This window comes from Lissotriton vulgaris, chromosome 8 (assembly GCF_964263255.1).
Source record: "Lissotriton vulgaris chromosome 8, aLisVul1.2, whole genome shotgun sequence".
Lineage (NCBI taxonomy): Eukaryota > Metazoa > Chordata > Amphibia > Caudata > Salamandridae > Lissotriton > Lissotriton vulgaris.
In genome coordinates this window covers 365110502-365129328 of record NC_141696.1, presented here as the reverse complement: position 1 = coordinate 365129328, position 18827 = coordinate 365110502, and the positions used below count along the sequence as shown (strand labels likewise).

The 18827-nt window shown below is 46.2% G+C and overlaps 1 protein-coding gene across 1 annotated transcript in view; it reads right to left on the bottom strand.

The window, feature by feature from the left end:
• Nucleotides 1–18827, bottom strand: part of LOC147697050 (uncharacterized) — a 163564-nt gene that overhangs the window by 12892 nt on the left and 131845 nt on the right. Inside the window, exon 2 of the mRNA XM_086936103.1 lies at nt 11162–11261. Coding sequence (XP_086792229.1) covers nt 11162–11261 — 100 coding nt within the window. The remainder of the gene's footprint in view (nt 1–11161; nt 11262–18827) is intronic.

Here is an 18827-nt window from a genome sequence, read left to right as displayed (position 1 = left end):
GAGGCACACCAAGAAAGGAAGGAGGAGGATGAAGAGGCAGACCAGGACACGGTGGGGGGGGGTAGAAGGTTTATTCCGCTCTGAGGGGGAAAACTTACTCCCAGGACCAGTGTCCTACTCCAGAAGGGGCAGTAGCGCCTCTGGGGGAAGCTTAACGGAAGCCGAGCTCACCGATAGGAGGGAGAAAAGACAGTTGAGATGGGAGTTGGCCAAGTTGGAGCAGGAGAAGGAGGAGATGAGGATGCTCCATGAGTTTAGATTGAAGGAACTGGAGCTCCAAAGCCTGCGAAGGGGGTCCTCTCCTGGAAGGAATGGTGGCAGCGAACCAAAGGAGACAGCCAGGGAGTCCAAACCCTATTTACCGAAAGACCTGATAGCGAGCTTCAGTCAGGGGGACGATATAGCTAAGTGGCTGGCTGCTTCTGAGGTCTCTCTAAGGGTTCATGGGGTGCAGGAGAAGCACTGGGGGGGTGGTTTGTACAGGTACATGCCTCCTGCTGGTCGGGACACCTTGCTGTCCCTGGAACCAGAGGAACAAACTAACTACCCCACCATGAAGCTGGCGTTGTTAAGGAAGTTCGGGCTTACCCCAGAAAGGTACCGTCAAAAGTTCAGGGGGAGCCACAAATTAAGCACCCAGAACTGGGTGGACTTCCTTGACTACGCCAGAAAGGCCTTAGAGGGTTGGGTCAAGGGCAGTGAGGTGAAAGATTATGAGGGGCTGTACGATCTATTTTTGAAAGAACACCTCCTCGAGAAATGTTTTCCCGAGCTGCGCCAACACCTGGTGGACAGCAAGCTGACCAATCCCCGGAAGCTTGCAGAGGAGGCGGACATCTGGGCAAGTACCCGGGTGTCCTCCAAGGGGACTGGAGGGGATTCTCAGAAAGCCGGACAGGGCGCCCCCCAGAAGAAGGAGGGGGGAGATCAAAAGAAGGAGTTCTCCAAAGGTCCCCAAAATAACTTCCAAGGGAAGGGAGCAGGATTCACCCCTAAGGCGAACCCACCCAGAAACCCTAATCCTGGCCAAAGCCAGCAGCCAAGGGTTCTCCACTGTTTTGAATGTGGTGGTGTTGGACATTTTAAGGGGGATGTCAGATGCCCAAAGAGACCACCCCCTCCCACCGGAGGAAAGTCACTGGGAGTAGCTAGTGTAGCGCTCGGGGAGGAGCTGCCCTTAGATAAGGGGGGTGAGTGGGCGGGTGTCACCTTAGTGTCCCTGGGAGAGCGGGAGATGGTTCCAAAGATCCAGGTGCCCCCAAATACTACAAAGTATGGGCAATGGGTCACCATCAATGGCCAGAGAGGGGAGGCTCTGAGAGATACAGGAGCCAGTATGACTATGGTGAGAAGTCAACTGGTGTCTCCAGAGCAGGTTGTTCCTAATGTACTCCACCCCGCCGCGATGGCTGACGGCAGAATGGGCCACTATCCAGTGGCTGAGGTTCCCTTTGAGTGGGAGGGGGTTGCAGGTTCACTTTGAGTTGCCGTAAGCCCTGCCGTGCCAGTCGATTGTCTGTTGGGGAATGACATGGAACACAACACTTGGAGAGAGGTGGAATACCGGACGCATTCTGCGATGCTGGGTACACCTGACTGGGCCTGTGCAAGCACACGGTCTGCGACTGCCCGGAGAGGGAGTTCGCATGGGTTGGAGCCTGGAACAATGGCCCAACCCGCTGCTAAGAAGGGACAGACCCGGAGACAGGAAGAGCCTGCTCCGGCTTCCACACCCCATGTGACAGATCGGCCACCTGCGGTGGTGGACCAGGAGTCCGTGGAGGGGGAAGTAGACTCTCTGGAGGATTTACCCATCCCTGCTGAGTGGCATGTGGAGGGAGGTCCTACCAGAGAGGAATTCTGTAAGGGGCAGAGGGAGTGCCCCACCCTTGAGGGACTGAGGCGACAGGCTGAAGCCCAAGCAGCAGGTGATGTTACGGGACACTACCATATTTACTGGGAGGATGGACTCCTCTACAGTGAACCCAAGGTACCCTTGCCTGGTTCATCAAGGGCCTTGGTAGTCCCTCAACAGTACAAGCCTTTCTTTTGGAATTGGCTCATGCCATACCCCTGGCAGGACACTTAGGCCAGGACAAGACCTTTGCACGGCTTGTCCTCCACTTTTACTGGCCTCAGATGAAAGTGGCGTCCAACACTTACTGTCGGACATGTGTAACCTGCCAGGCCAGTGGGAAAACAGGGGTGAAGCTAAAGGCTCCCCTGGAACCACTTCCAGTCGTTAGCACACCCTTTGAGAGGGTAGGCATCGACATTGTAGGGCCTTTAGATCCACCAACAACAGCTGGTCACAGGTTTATACTGGTTCTGGTGGATCATGCCACACGGTACCCAGAGGCAATTCCTCTGAGGACAGTCACTGCACCTGTAGTGGCAAGAGCCCTTATGGGAATCTTTACCCGAGTGGGATTTCCCAAGGAAGTTGTGTCTGACAGGGGAACCAACTTCATGTCAGCTTACATGCGGGCAATGTGGAAGGAGTGTGGAGTGACCTACCGGTTCACCACTCCTTATCACCCCCAGTCGAATGGACTGGTTGAGAGGTTTAATAAGACCTTGAAGGGCATGATCAGAAGTCTGCCCGAAAGCCTGCGGAGGAAATGGGACGTCCTCCTACCCTGTTTGCTCTTTTCCTACAGGGAAGTGCCCCAGAAGGGAGTGGGCTTCAGCCCCTTTGAGCTTCTGTATGGGCACCCTGTACGCGGTCCTCTCAGCCTGGTGAAGGATGGTTGGGAGAAGTCTCCCAGGAAACCCCCCCAGGATGTGGTGAGCTATATGCTGGCCTTCAGGAGCCAAATGGCGAAGTTGTGGAAGCAAGCTTCTGACAACTTGGAGGCCAGCCAGGCAGTCATGAAGGAGTGGAATGACCACAATGCTCACCAGGTGGAATTGGAGCCTGGACAGAAAGTGTGGGTGATGGAGCCTGGAGAGCTTAGCGCCCTCCAGGATCGCTGGACAGGCCCCTTTGAGGTGTTGGAGAAGAAGGGTAAGGCCACATACCTGGTGGACCTTAAGACCCTCGACAGCCCCTAAGGGTGCTGCATGCCAACCGTCTCAAGCCCCACCATGAGAGGCCCGAAGTCATGTTGATGATGGTGACTGACGGGGAAGAGGAAGCGGAAAGCGAACCTCTCCCAGATCTATTCTCGTCTCAAGAGAAGGATGGGTCAGTGGAGGGAGTGATTCTCTCTCCTACTCTAACTCCTGAGCAACGGGAGGACTGCCGCCAGATCCTGGAGCAGTACTCTTCGTTGTTCTCCCTTGTCCCGGGAAGGACTCACCTGTGTACCCATGACGTGGACACAGGGGACAGCCCACCAGTGAAGTCGAAGACCTACCGGCTGTCCGACAAGGTGAAGGCTAGCATCCATGGAGAGGTTGCCAAGATGCTAGAGCTGGGTGTTATTGAACCTTCCAACAGCCCTTGGTCCAGTCCGGTGGTGCTCGTGCCAAAAGCCGCACCACCAGGCACCACACCTGAACTGAGGTTCTGTGTGGATTACCGAGGACTGAACTCAGTGACAAAGACTGATGCTCATCCGATCCCTAGGGCGGATGAATTGATTGACCGGCTAGGAGCTGCCCAATACGTGAGTACCTTTGACCTCACTTCAGGGTACTGGCAGATCTCCTTGACAGATGGAGCAAGGGAAAGGTCAGCCTTCTCCACGCCTGAGGGACACTTCCAGTTCTGTGTGATGCCCTTTGGGCTCAAGAACGCCCCTGCCACATTTCAGCGGCTGGTGAACCAGGTCCTCTCTGGATTGGAGAGTTTCTCTGCTGCTTACTTGGATGACATTGCTGTCTTCAGTAGCAGTTGGGAGGACCATTTGCAGCATTTGCAAGCAGTTCTCCAGGCCCTGAAACAAGCTGGATTGACCATCAAGGCCAGCAAATGTCAGATTGGACAGGGGTCGGTTGTGTACCTTGGACAATTGGTGGGTAGGGGGACTGTGCAGCCCCTGCAGGCAAAGATTGAGGCAATCATGGCCAGGGAACCCCCCAAGACACAGACTGAGGTCCGAGCTTTCCTGGGCCTCACAGGCTACTACCGTCGCTTTGTGAAGGGGTATGGTACTATTGTAGCGCCCCTCACAGAGCTCACCTCCAAGAAACAACCTCGACGGGTAGTTTGGACGGGAGCTTGTCAGCAAGCTTTCGAGAAATTGAAGCAGGCGATGTGTGCGGCACCGGTCCTGAAGGCCCCAGACTTCTCCAAGGAGTTCATTGTCCAAACAGATGCATCAGAACATGGCATTGGGGCAGTGTTATCGCAACTAAATGAAGAGGGCCTGGATCAGCCTGTAGTCTTCTTATCCAGGAGACTGCTTCCCCGGGAATAGAAGTGGAGTGCCATTGAGAGGGAAGCTTTTGCGGTGGTGTGGGCTCTGAAGAAGCTGCGGCCATACCTCTTTGGCTCGCACTTCCTGGTTCAGACTGACCACCGACCCCTTCGTTGGCTGATGCAAATGAAGGGGGAAAATCCCAAGCTGTTGAGGTGGTGCATCTCCCTACAGGGAATGGACTTCCGGGTGGAACATCGGCCTGGAGTGGACCACGCCAATGCAGGCGGTCTCTCCAGGTATTTCCGCCTTAGTGATGAGGACTCCCAAGGGGTTGGGTAGTTCTCCCCACTTTCAGCTGGGGGGGACGCGTGTTAGACCTGTCTGGCTTTTTGACGTAGTCCCTCCTATTTATTATTTATTTTGTCCCCTTTTTGCCCCTCATACCCTTGATAATTTTTTGTCCACTGACTTTTTATAGGTGTTGGCCAGGGGGATAGGTGTTCTTTTTCCCCCTCATAATTTTTCACCCCAGGCCCAGAGGCCTGTTCTGACAGGAAAGTTGGAACCACACAAAATGGTGGCTACCAACTGCCCTAACTGTCACACCCAGAACTTGGCCATAGCCTAGCATAGGGCGTTCTAGAACCTTCTGGTCCATTCTGGACCACTGAGGGTCAGCCTATATAAGGCGGAATGCGGGGCAGCCATTTTGTCTACCTGAGAGAGTCAGCTGGAGGACAGGCTGTAGTTTAAGGTGGGGGTAGGATAGTCAGAGGTTTGGGACCTATTGATTCACCGCCCTTCCTCCCTTGGGTTACTTGACCTGTCCCTGCTGTGTTGGATTGCGGGAGACCCTGGGCGCCTGATCAACCCTTATTTTGAAAAGTAAGGGGTGTAAGGAGGAGAAGGAGACTGCAGCGCTGTGGAGTGCAGTCCTCTGCCCAGTGGAGAAAGACTCTGTAAAGACTTTGCGGTGTGTGGCTAAGAGGAAGAAGGGTTCCCCCCTAGCCTTTCCAAACAAACCTCCACCTTCTCTCTCATAATTACTTCCCCCCCCCCTCCTCTGGTAAAATTCCACCAGTTGGTTCCAAGCTGTTCGAGGACCTTAGCAGGGGAAATTCTGCTCCAGGACGTCGTGGGAAATAGTGCCACCAAGCAGCCCGTCTCCCAACTCCCTCTCCTTACCCTCACCCAAGTTGGGAGCCAGCGTGTATTGAAGGAGGCTTTCGCGCCCCTGCCGGGTGCCCTCTACCTTCGCCTCGGTTGTTCCCAGACTGGCAGCGGAGGCGCTAAAGGAAGCCGCCGTGTGAAGTGGATTAATTCCGCTTTTGCGCGGAAGAGTGGGAGAGTAGCGTTCCACCCTGGCGCCAGCGCATTGAGGGCAGAACCGAGGGGAGTGTCCGGAGCCCTGAGGAGAGGCGGCGACTGCAGGAGAGCTCCGCGCAGGACCGGAAGAGGAGTGCGTCCTTCGTTCGTACTGCGGTGAGCTGAGGGGAAGCGTCTCAGAAGACGGTGAGGTGAGCGCCCCCAGGAAGTTAGGCGGGAGGAGCGACAGATCGGCGACGGGGGCGGAGAACTCCCTATCGCCGCTTACAGTGACTGTGTGGCAGGAAGTTAGGCGGGAGGAGCGTCGGATCAGTGACGGGGGCGGAGAACCCCCCCCCCTATTGCCAGTGACATAGACTGTGGGGCAGAGACCTCGGAGGAAGCGGAAGCCCTTTCCCCTAACTGAAGCCGGTTGTCTGAAACAGTAAGGAGGAGGGAAAGTATAAAAGTAAATCGACATTTCGGTTGGGCCTTGTTGAGAGTGGTGTTTCACTCCTCAGGCTTGGAGTGGGGAAGACTTGTGCCCGAAGGTAAAGCTGCCCTTATCTAGCCAGACTGGTGAGGAATTAGGAGCCTGTCAACAGTTGATGTCTGGGGGAGGTTGTGGGCATATCACCTGCTTAACTTTGGGGAACAGCTGTGGTTGTTATTTCCCTGTTGAATAATGCTGCAAGTGGTAACTGGGGATGACATATAGCTCTGTTCACAGGTGGAAGGTGGGGAGTTGGAGTTGAAGGTCTGAAAACGTTCGCCTGTACCTGCATAGGGGCCAACTCTAGAAAGTGATCCCTTGTGCTTCGCTTTATTAAGAAAGTCAAGTCCAACTAAATTCAGTCTTTGTTAGCTAAGAACTAGGAAATGTGATGTGGTGCGAGTAAGCCGAAAAGTGAAGTAACTTGACATCTGTAAGGAAATTCATAATTCTACTGTAAGATGTAATGCAATGAAATGTCTTAACTCAGCTAAATAATTAACACAAGAGAGCAAAGAAATATTATTTTTATAAAGCAGTACTTATTTTTCCACATTTGGTGTAGCGTTTTCCTTTTTGTGTGCTATTGCGTGGTTTTACTGTTGGGTGGTCTGCAACCTTAACACTGTGCCTCTGAAATGTATGTCTTGCCCTAGGCCAGGCTACCCCAGGTTCTAACAGTGTTGTTATCTCAAGATGTCTCCAATGCCACAGCCTCCAGAAGGAAAGAATTTCTGAATCTTCGTCCTCCTCTCTGAGCTATTGGTGCTAGATATGGTTAGTTTTACCCATGCATCTTCAAAGTGACATACCAAAACCAAACATGGACTTTTCAAGACCCTGCAGAACTTAAGAATTTAATTCATATTCATACTACCAATGTTATGGAGACCTCTAACTCTTCAAATGGTTGAGTATTTAATCTCTTTTCTTTGAAGAAGTTCCTGTCGATGTCTTTTCACTGGCTCTGTTTGTTAAGTAGTAGTTTTGTTCTCTGATATTTTTAGATGTTTCTTACGCAACATGTATTCTTCATGTTTGTCATATTTCTTGTTACACGCTAGCTAGTTATATATTTCTCTATATATTATTTTAATGTTAATTGTCTCTTTTGTTTACTCAAACAGATTGGTTTCTGTTTCTTCAACTCGTATGCTCCCTTTCCTATTTCCCTCATCCCAATGCGGTTGGACTCCCCAGGTTCGGGGGGTTTCATCTTGTCGTGCGTTGTCCCTGCCCCGTTATCTGTTTTTTTGTTTCCCTCAGGTATGTTATTTTCAGTTATCCTTTATGGATATGTACTGTCTCTTGTATTTTTTCTCTCTTTCCTTTTCCCTTTTCCCTTTTTTCCTTCCTTCTACCTTTCTTCTAATGGTCATACTCTTCTTTTTTCTTCCCTTGTTCAATTCCTCTCACTTTACATATGAGATTTTCATCTGTTTCTTCTCATGTTCCTTCTCTTCCCTCCCTTTTTTCCTCCTCCTTCATTATCCTTTTTCCCTTTTATTCATTTTAATTCTCTTGATGTTCCTATTTTTGTAGATTCTGTTTCTTCTAGATTTTTAATGTTTTTACATTCAGAGTTATCTCCTGGAATGTAAAGGGTTTTATCAATCCTATTAAAAGACGGAGAATCCTTTCCCACCTCGCTTCTTATAATCCTGATATAGTACTCTTACAGGAGACCCACCTCACAGAAACGGAATCACTTAAGTTAAAAAGAAACTGGGTGGGTACGGTTTTATTCTTTCCATCTACTAATAAAAAAAATGGTGTTGTCATTCTATGTCATAAGAAATTGAAGTGTAAGTTTTATCGCAAGAAAATGACATGGAAGGTAGATGGATATTAGCTAAATTGTCAATTAATTCTGTTTCTTTAACTGTTTTTAATATTTATGGTCCTACACAGCCTGATTGTTCTTTTTGGCCTTTGATTACGCAAAAATGTATTCAACTTCGAGATTATTTGTTTATTCTGGGTGGTGAATGCAACCAAATTGTAGACCCTTTTCTGGATCGCAAATCTACAGTCCGTTTTATTCCCAATAAGACTCATAAGCACTTCCTTGACACTATTTCTCAAACACATCTCATTGAGTCTTGGCGTCTTTCTCATCCTGATACTCTTAACTATTCTTTTTTCTCTCCTCCTCATGCATCCCTTTTCCCCTCTAGACTACATCTTTCTCTCAAGCTTTGTCTCAAAATTCAGTGTCTTCCTCTATCGAACCTATAGTTATCTCTGACCACGCTCCAATTGTAACAGACCTTGATTTACTCCCTCCACATCCAAAATCTACCCGATGGCGCTTCAACAATTCCCTTCTAACTGATCATCTATTCTCCTCCTCTTTTCGTTTCTTCGTTAATGAATTCTTTCTTCTTAATTCTGATTCTAGCACTTCCCCCCACATTATCTGGGATTCTTGTAAAGCTACTGCACAGCGTTTCATTATAGACTTTTTCTCTAAGAAAAACAAACGCTTTCTTCAGAAACTGAAAACTGTATTAGCTCAAATGAAATTTTTGGAGCATGAATTTTATACATCTTCACAAAGTTCCATCTCACCAGAATTGATACGAGCCAAGCTTGAGTTTAACAAAACTTCTACCGACAATGCATCTTCAATACTCCTTCGTAGCAGTGCTCGTTATTATGGCGGTGGTAATAGGGCAGGGAAACTTTTAGCAAATTACCTTAAAACACGTAAAGAACGTACTCTTATTGATTTGATTTACTCCTTTGAAAATTCCCTTCTACATAAAGATCAGGAAATACTTGATGAATTTAAACTTTTTTATCAAAACCTTTACACACCAGAATCTCCCCCCACTCCTCTCATCCAGACTTATCTTGATAAATTCCCTACTCCCTCTACTTTCCATCTCAACCTTCTTGACCTTGAAAATGATCTTTCCCTTAATGAACTTTCCAAAGCTTTAAATACCCTCACTAAAGGGAAAACGCCTCTACCAGACGTTTTTTCTGTTGTATTTTACCTGCATTTTTCTGACTTGTAACTCCCTAAACTTTTAATGCTTTTCAACTAATTTTACTCAACTGGTAAGACAGAAGGCACCTTTCAAGAGGCAACTATCTGCCTCATTCCTAAAGATGGTCATAACCCTCAATTTTGTAAAAATGATCACCCGATTTCTTTAGTTAATGTTGATTATAAATTATTTGCTAAGTTGCTTGCTTTACGTTTAGATCCTCTCATGCCCCATCTTATTAGTAAAGAACAATGTGGTTTTGTTAAGGGCAGACTCACTTACAATATTTCTTGTCTTTTTCTCACGGTTTTAAATAAAGTTTCCTCCCTTTCTATGCCTCTGGCTGCTATCTCTGTTGATGCATAGAAAGCTTTTGATAGAGTAGATCGGTCCTTTTTGTTTGCATCGTTACGCTGGCACGGTTTTGGTCTTAAATTCATATAACTTATCTCCTTATTATACTCTGCTCCTAAAGCCTCGGTCCTAGTTAATGGTTGCGTTTCATCTTGTTTTCCTCTGCAAAGTGGCGTTCGTCAAGGCTGTCCCATTTCCCCTCTTCTCTTCGTTCTAGCCCTTGAACCCTTTTTGACTTCTGTCCGTAATAATGATTCTATTTCCAGTTTCCCTTATGGTGATCACCAATTGAAAATTTCTGCGTATGCAGACGATATTCTTTTATTCATCTCTGCTCCTGAAACATCTATTCCTCCTTTACTATTTGAATTTAATTCCTTTTTGCAGGTTTCCGGTTACAAGATTAATTCAGACAAGACTGAAATTCACCCTCTCACAAAATTCTGTCTTCCCCATTTCTTCTCTTCCACTGGATTTGCTTGGAATAGCAAAACAAATTAAGTACCTAGGCATATGGTTCTCCATTTCCATCACCTCTTCCATTAAACTTAATATGTCTGCTGCCTTATCTCGAATTGAGAAATCATTCTCCTCTTGGAACCCTCTTTTTCTTTCTTGGTGGGGCCGATTGGATTCGATTAAGATGATGATTGCCCCAATTTTAATTTATATCCTCTCCATGGTCCCCGTTCACATCCCCTCTATCTATTTTAAACGTATTGATTCATGCCTTTCTAGATTTCTCTGGAGGAATAAAAAATCCTGAATCGCCTTATCTTCTCTTCGGAAATCAAAATCTAATGGTGGTGGTCTTTATCATAAATCCTTCTTCTTGCGTCATGCCTCAAGATGGATTATATCAGATCCTTCCCCATTTACTCCTCTTTGGCTCTACGTTGAAAAAATCTTAATATTACACTTTTTCTTCAAAGAAGTTATATGTTTTTCTGCTAAGACGTCTCATACTTCCCTCCCCTTATTTAGACATACTTGTTCCCTCTTGAAACCTTTGGTCCACCCCACTACCATTTCCCGTGAATCTTTCTTAGACTCTCATATTGGGCATAATTTGCTTATCCTCCTCAATAACAGACCCATTTTTTGTAACGTGTGGAGATTAAAAGGTATTTTATGGGTAAATCAGCTTTTTGATGGAGTTTCACCTTGCTCCTTTCCCCGATTTCAATCCTTGTTTCATTGTCCTCGCTCCTTTTTGCAGAAGTTTACCACTCTTATGGCGATTATTCTTGATATATACTATTCCCTTCCCCATTCATCTTCATCTGATATCCAAAATCCTATTCTCAAAATACTTCTTACTCTCCCCAAAAGTTCTCTTATATATACATTATTTTCAGCTCCCAATCCAGATCACGCTACATCTAAATTGGAACTTTCTTTGGAATCGGATCTAGGATGCGACTGATCTATCATCTTTTGGGATAACCTTTGGTTCAGATCTTTAAAAATTTCTCGCTCTGCTTCTCTTAACCAATCTATGTTCTTCCTTTATCACAGACTTTATCTCACCCCTGCTTCCCTAGCACGCTTTTCTTCCTCTGCTGACTCTAACTGTTAGACTTGTGGTTCTTCTAATGCTGACCTCCTTCATCTTTTCTTTCTCTGTCCTTCAGTTTCCAAATTTTGGGAGAAGTTTTGGTCTTACACCTGTCGGCTGTTTACAATTTTCATTTCTTATTCTATACCTCTCCTCTTTGCTGGAAGCCTTTCTGACTCTTTAGATCTTCCTCCACATGACCATGGTCTTTTTGACCTAATGCTTGCTTTGGCCTTTCAACACATCTCCTTTAAGTTGAAAAATCTCACAAAACCTTCCATACAACATTGGTGGAATACTCTCTGTCATTGCCATAGACTTGATGTTGCTTTCGCCTCTTCTTACAAACCAATCATGAATAGGGATCTCTTTTGATTGCCCCTTACCACCTATCTAGACCGAATTGTTTTAAAAAATACTTCTCATATAACTTCTGAAAATATGAAACCCCCTTGAAAGATTTTATCTCTATTCTTCATTATCTATCCTGTTAAGCTAAGATATATATTTACTCATTAGATGATTGATACTTCTTCATTTACAGTATTTTACCTAGTATGTTTTTCTCTGTTTTATTTCTTTATACCATAGTATTAGTATCCCCTCTCCTACCCCTTCTTTCCCCTCTTCTGCCCTCCCTTCCCTCTTCCCCTTATTTACACCTTATATAAATCCCACAAATTGCTTTTTCTCTTTTCTTCCAGATATCAGCCAATTCCTTGGTTATATTGTTGTATTTGAATTCTTTCTATATATTGCTGATGTCTTTATGTATTAATAAAATTGCTAATAAAGTTTTTCAAACAGAAAAGAGCAGAAGGATAGAGGAGTAAGGGTCCTCATCATCAGTGTCACCTGAATGTACAGAAAGGAAACACCTTTTAGAAAACTGTTCTGCAATCTTTCTTAAACTTTTGAAAATAGAAGTAGTGCTTTGGTGTCATGCGATCTTAATGCCAAGGGACAGACAGTGCTGTGGTCCTATACTGATCTTCAGAATTATATCAGCACCTTGTCTGCTTGCTTGCACCCCTCTACTGGGATCTTTAGTGACAGTCAGTCTTATTGCTGCGCTCAACTGAGTATTAGTTCTTTGTGTTCTACAGACTGTTGATCCCACAAATGCTGCTCCATTTCCGGGTGCATCCGCGATTGCATTGGCACCATATCCAGCAGATCCTTCTGTCATTGATCATCATTCTCTTTCTCTTTTTCTGGTAGTTCAGTGGTCTGGTCACTTTTGGATCACCCTAACAAGGGATGTAATTATTCCTTTGGTGCCATAGGGGGTCATCATATGAAGTCTGGTCCAGAGCTCACCTGCCTACTGCTTGAGGTGTTGATTTTCTGCCACCAATGCACCATCTGTTAAAATAAAACACAACATGTTGGGAGGCCAGCCTTCTAACTTTTCTTTAATGCAAAAATAGCCAGCACCACATATTAAGTAATCAAACGGCAATTGACATTTCAACCAACCGGAGCGCATAATGCTAAAATAAATCGCATTTAGTACAGTTTATATAAGCCTTCTCTCACCAGAAGTCTATGGAACCTAATCACGTGACAAGCACTTGTCATATTAAGTAAAGCTTATCTAATGAGCAGATGGTAGGCTCTGCTCCTGGATGAAGTGTGGAACGTCCTTGAGGAGATGATATAATTCATGAATACAATACTGAGATCATTATTCTCTGTGAATCCGGCTTCAAGTTGACAAAACTAAAAATTAGGTTAAACTTTGAAAAAATGTGCAAATGTACTACCACAAATAAAATGGCTTCTTTACCTAGTAGAGCCATGCAACTTAACAGCAAGTATAATTGAGGGTAAAGACCACTTCAGATCAAGAAGAAATGACTTCCACATTTGACTATAAAATATATCGGTACACAGAGGGACACACATATTTATATTTATAAAAAAATAACATAAAACTACTTAAGATCAAATAATTATGTCTTCACACCAAGCCAAAGAGAAAGCAACTGGGAAGAATGTTTTCATTAATCAAGAAAGAACATTGGAGAGTCAAAGACAAAAAGATGCAGTCATACTTCTGACCAGAAACAATGCTGGGTAGAGATTTGGTGGTGCTATTCCCATGATCTGCAGAAAAGCTTCTGGGAAAACAAAGAGTAAGTATGGTTTCACCATTGAAACTTAAAGGAATTGATGTAGGGGCACTACTAGGAGTGGAGCCTGGATTTCATTTTACTCAACAAAGGAAATCTCACATGGCCCAGACAAGGACAGAAATGCCGGAACGTTTTCTTAATTCTGTGGTTGGTGGTGCACAGTTGTTCTTAGCTATTGAAGCGATTTGTCTGGCTAACTCCTCCATGCTAATTAGCTATGCAACCCACAGTGGTTGGTGTTAAACTTCTTAAAGGGACAAGTGGATTTCAGTCATACAATATTGATCAATAAGAGTTCTGTGATGCCTTTAGATGTCTCAGGTTGCACATGTACAATAGTGAACAGATTAGCGTGTGTCTCCCCTTCGATGACAGGTGTGGGAAACCCACTGAACCCCAATCATGATAGATATTGGGGATTGCATTATCCATGAATGAAAACATCCCAGTAAGTGTGGGTTGGATTATTTCCTTCACCTTTATGCAAACAGCCCATCAGTAGTTTCAACAGGATAGTTTAGAGAGGTCCTCATATCAGCCCTGCTGGTGTTGGCAATGGCCCTGGCAGAGTGCAGACAACATGAATAAAGAATCTACATGAAGTAAAAGTCATAACAAGGTTTTTCTGTAGGTGAATTTGTAGAGGGATCATTAATAGACGACCCTCCAGATAGAACGCAGGCACAAGGCCTTGTCTTCTCAGGTATTGTTTAGTGGAGTGCTCATCGGCTGGTGGTTGCTCGAGCAAGGAATGGTCAAGGAAGAGCGCTTCCCCAGGCAACCTGACTGAAACCTGAGAACCAGGGCCACAGGTAGCTCAGTGATCTCCTTCCAGTGCTGCAGGAGCAAACATGGTAGAGCGGTCTGTCAGCAGAGGTATGTGGAGGAGACCCTGGCTGCCGGGCCGTGGCCCATGCCTGGGAGGGGACCAGTGTGATAGGAAGTCATCCTGAAATGGAACCCACACTCAGACAGCATGATTCAAGGGAACTGTATTGATGTAACTTCCGGAGCTGGACCCAATGGTCCCCTTGCTGCCTAGTCCCTCCTTGCACAATCCTGACTTGTCTGGGTTTTGAGTGGCTGAGGAACAGCCCACCCTGGATGGGAAGGAGCTGGAGCATGAGGGGACCCCTGCTCCTCTCAACAAGGACACTATGATGCTTGAAGAGCTCCTGGTGCAAATCCAAGCAGTTGAATATGGTGTTGCATTGAGGGGTGGGAGGATAGGTGTCCTGGATGCTTTGGCTTCCATGCACCCACTCCAGCAGTATTCATCTGAGTCACTTTGACATTAGGAAGAAACCTGGATCCTCCGGCATCTCCTAATAGAAGGGGAACACTGCTCACCTGCATGGATTGGGCTGCCATTTAGGCAGGTGACTCTTACCCAACATGTAGGGGTCATGTCCAGGCTTCAACCAGATGTGGTGTTGGCCAACTTGCAGGCAGAGCAGCTCTTCCTTTGTTGTCAGTTACTTGTGTGGCTAGGAAGGAGTTTAAAGACTCATCCTGCCAACGTGTGCATGCCTGCTTAGGTGGACTGTGCAGAGCTGCCTTCCTCTGCTGCCAATGGGACTGCTTGCCTGCCTGGTGCCATGGAGTGAGCCTCCCTGGGCTTAATTTGTAAAGAAATAAGTGTTGGGTCCTCATCTGGAGGCCACTGCAGTTTGCACCACACATTGCCACTGTACTTACACAACTACTAGCCATCACACTGAAGTGTGACAATTCAGACTGTTTGAGGCCGCCAAAGCTTTAAGAATGGCTTAGGTGGTAGGTATTAGTTGGTTCTCCTGTATACTGAATTGACAAACAGTACACAAGAATACCACCAGCATTCATGGTTTCCCTCTTACATAGAGGATAAACGACCAACCTGTCCTAGGGGTGAAATCCTGGGGCTCCAGACTGAATGCCACATGGGACTGTCTGCAGGGTGCCACAGCTGCCTGTGCGCATTGTCCTCGGTGATGCTTCTGTGACTGGCTGTGAAACTAGCCTATACCTGTAGGGTGTGGGCCTGGCACAGAGGTGCGCCGCTGGCATGCATGATCTCCATCTCATGTGGTAGGCAAGAACCCTGCCATTACAGGGCACCTGGCCATGTGTGGCTGTCTGTGGCATCCCACAGGTGCGCTCAAGCACTGCCTTGGGCTCTCTATCTGTGAGCACAGCTAGGATGCTGCGCCGCTGGCATGCATGATCTCCATCTCATGTGGTAGGCAAGAACCCTGCCATTACAGGGCACCTGGCCATGTGTGGCTGTCTGTGGCATCCCACAGGTGCGCTCAAGCACTGCCTTGGGCTCTCTATCTGTGAGCACAGCTAGGATGCTAGCCATCCCTTGTGGGGTGTGGTCTTTGCACAGATGTGCACCTTTGGTATGCCTAGCCTCTCTCTCATGAGGACATCTGGCACCAGGCCCATCACAAAAGTGAGACCCCTGAGCACCTAGCGATGTGCTGCTTATGGCTGTCTGTGGTGTCCTAGGCTGCCTGTGAGCACTTACTTAGTGCTACTTCTGTGGCTAGGGCTTGGAGGCTGCCCAGCCCCAGGGCTTCAGTCTCTGATCCGTGAAATGGCATGCTGCCACAGCCCCTTGGTGTCCTCCATGGCCACCTCCACGTAGACTATGTGTGACCTCCACCCTGCACCAAGAGCAGAATGGTGAGACACACTCTTTTTGCAGATCAATATGATGATTCAGCGACCCGAGTGTGCACTGGCGGAGCCAAGCCAGTTGGTTTCCCTAGGGCCTTGGGAAGTGTGTTGAGCAGCTCCAGTGGGCCAGTGCACTCTGATCAGCAGCTCCAATGGGCCTGGACTGTCTAGTCAGTGGCAGGCCATGAACATCTGCTGGTGGCTGATTGACCACATGGCTGATGGACCAGCCTGCATGGTTATCTCCAACTTCATGGTCCTCCTAGGTTGTCTAAGCCCCCCAAAAGGGGGTCCCCATAAAAGAGGAGGAAATAGTTACTTGATTTTCACAGAGGGCATAGGAGTCTTAAACCACCTCGGCCTGGGTTTCAGGAAGGGGATTGCAACCCAATCATTCAGACCATCTCTAGGCACAGAATCAGTATAAGCACATATAGTAGAACTCGTGTTACCCTTGATGAACAACAGTAAGCAGCTCTGAATCTTCTTCACTACTCAGCTGCCTACCATATGCGGAACCACACTGCCCTTCACTGCCGGCTCAAGAAATGGTACAGCCCACATGGATCCAGGGAAGTGCAGGCCAACAGCAAAACAGTATGACAATAGCCCCCAAAACGCCACTCAGGGAAGCTAGGACAGGCAAAGGGTCAAAGATATAGAAAAACATCCTGGTATCCCAAGCCAATTAGGGAAAGCGCAAGTCTAGTCCACAGGAGACACATGAGGAAGGGCATGTACTCAGAAACAGGTCAGCATCCATCAACGAAGGTTCATAGCAACATCAAGGAGAGCAGCTTCACGCCCAGCCTCCAACCCTGTAGGGAGGAGGGAAGAGCAGGCCAATCACCACAACCAACATCACACACGGCTCGCAGCAGTCTCAGCAGGGCGCAGTGGTTGCACCCACTGCCACCCAAGCCTAGGCCAATAGACCACAGTGGAAACAAAAAACAAAAGGATTCTCCATCCAGAAATAAGAAGCAGAGTAGAACTAACTTCAAAAGGAGACAGACTAAACAAGCATTGGCATAGTCAATAGGTCTCGCCTTTGGGAACTTATGTGTTTAGCCAAAACTTTTGGCTATGTTGTAGAGCATTGTGGCTGCTGTGTATTATGTTGAAAAGTTATAATAAAAAGTGTTAAGCATTTTTGTTACCTTTATACAAACGAAGACAACATTATATACAACTGGAAAAACTGAGTAAAAAAAGATTTTAACATTTTTCCTTTTTTTGTACTTGCACTGCTGGCAACTTCTTCCTGCCTGTTCTCATGCTTGTTTGTTATGGGGGAGCGGGACATAAATAATGGGGGAGTGGAGGTTGGAAAACAGTAATTTAAATAGAACACGAGCAGCAGACAGACAATAAGGGAGAATCAACAGATGCCAGATTCCAAGGGCAGACTGACGTGATACTTAGGTGGTGCGCTGATGCAAAATGGTGGTGGTGAATAATGTTTGGTGGTCAGGTGGCGACACTATATGGTGTGGATTGGAGGTACTTAGTGGTTTGTGGAGTTGTGAAGTTGAAATATGTTGTTTGGTGTGTAATTATGCGGTGTGTATTGGAAATGTGTGTAGTTGAATTGTGTGGCCTGGAACTGTGGTGTTGAGTAACATTATGCTTAGTGAAATTGTGTCATGGTGTGGAGTGCATTTATGTTGATTGGTGGTATAGAGTGCATTTATATGGAGTGTATTTATGTTGCATTGAGTGCAGTGCAATTATGTGGCGTGTAATTATGTGGCACTGAGTGGTAATATGTGGAGTGTATTTATGTTGCATTGAGTAGAGAGTAATTATGTGGCGGTAATTATGTGGCGGTAATTATGTGGTACTGAGTGGTATGTGGACTGTATTTATGTTGCATTGAGTAGAGAGTAAATATGTGACATGTAACTATGTCACACTGAATGGTATTTTGTAGAGTGTATTTATGTTGCATTGAGTAGAATGTAATTATGTGGCATCTAATTATGTGCCACAGTGGTATTATGTGGAGTATATTTATGTTGCATTGAATAGAGTGTAATTATGTGACGTGTAATTATGTGGTACTGAGTGGTATTATGTTGAGTCTATTTATGTTGCATTGAGCAGAGTGTAAATATGTGGCATGTTAGTATGTGGCACTGAGTGGTAATATGTGGAGCGTATTTATGGTGCATTGAGTAGAGTGTAATTATGTGGCTTGTAATTATGTGGTACTGAGTGGTATGTGGGGTGTATTTGTTGCATTGAATAGAGTGTAATTATGTGGCGTGTAACTATGTCACACTCAGTGGTATTATGTGGAGTGCATTTATGTTGCCTTAAGTACAATGTAATTATGTGGCCTGTAATTATGTGGCACAGAGTTATAATGTGGATGGTATTTATGTTGCATTGAATAGAGTGTAATTATGTGACATGTAATTATGGGGTACTGAGTGGTATTATGGGGAGTGTATTTCTGTTGCAATGAGTAGAGTGTAATTATGTGGCGCGTAATTATGTGGCACTGAGTGGTATTATGGGGAGTGTATGTTGTATTCAGTAGAATGTGATTAAGTGGCGTGTATTTATGCGGCACTGAGTGGTATTATTTGGAGTGTATGTTGCATTTAGTGCAGTGTCATTATGTAGCATATAAGTAAGTGGCACTGTGTGGTATTATGTGGAGTGCATTTGTGTTGCATTGAGTAGAGTGTAAGTATGAGGCGTGTAATTATTTGGCACTGAGTGGTATTATGTGGAGTGTATTTATGTTACATTGAGTAGAGTGTAATTATGTGGCGTGTAATTATGTGAGAAATCACAATTGTCAGACTCTACAGAAATGTATACATTCTCGTACCTCATGCCAAGTGCCTGTGGTCCTCCTCTAACTGGGCTGGGCTAAGCTGAACTCAGATTTTAAGGGCCAGTGTGGTGCGACACAACGGTACAACAGTGCTGCAGTAAGATTGCTGTACTAGCCAGGTGCTGCAGATGAAATGAGGGGTGCACGGGCTGTAGGATGTGGGG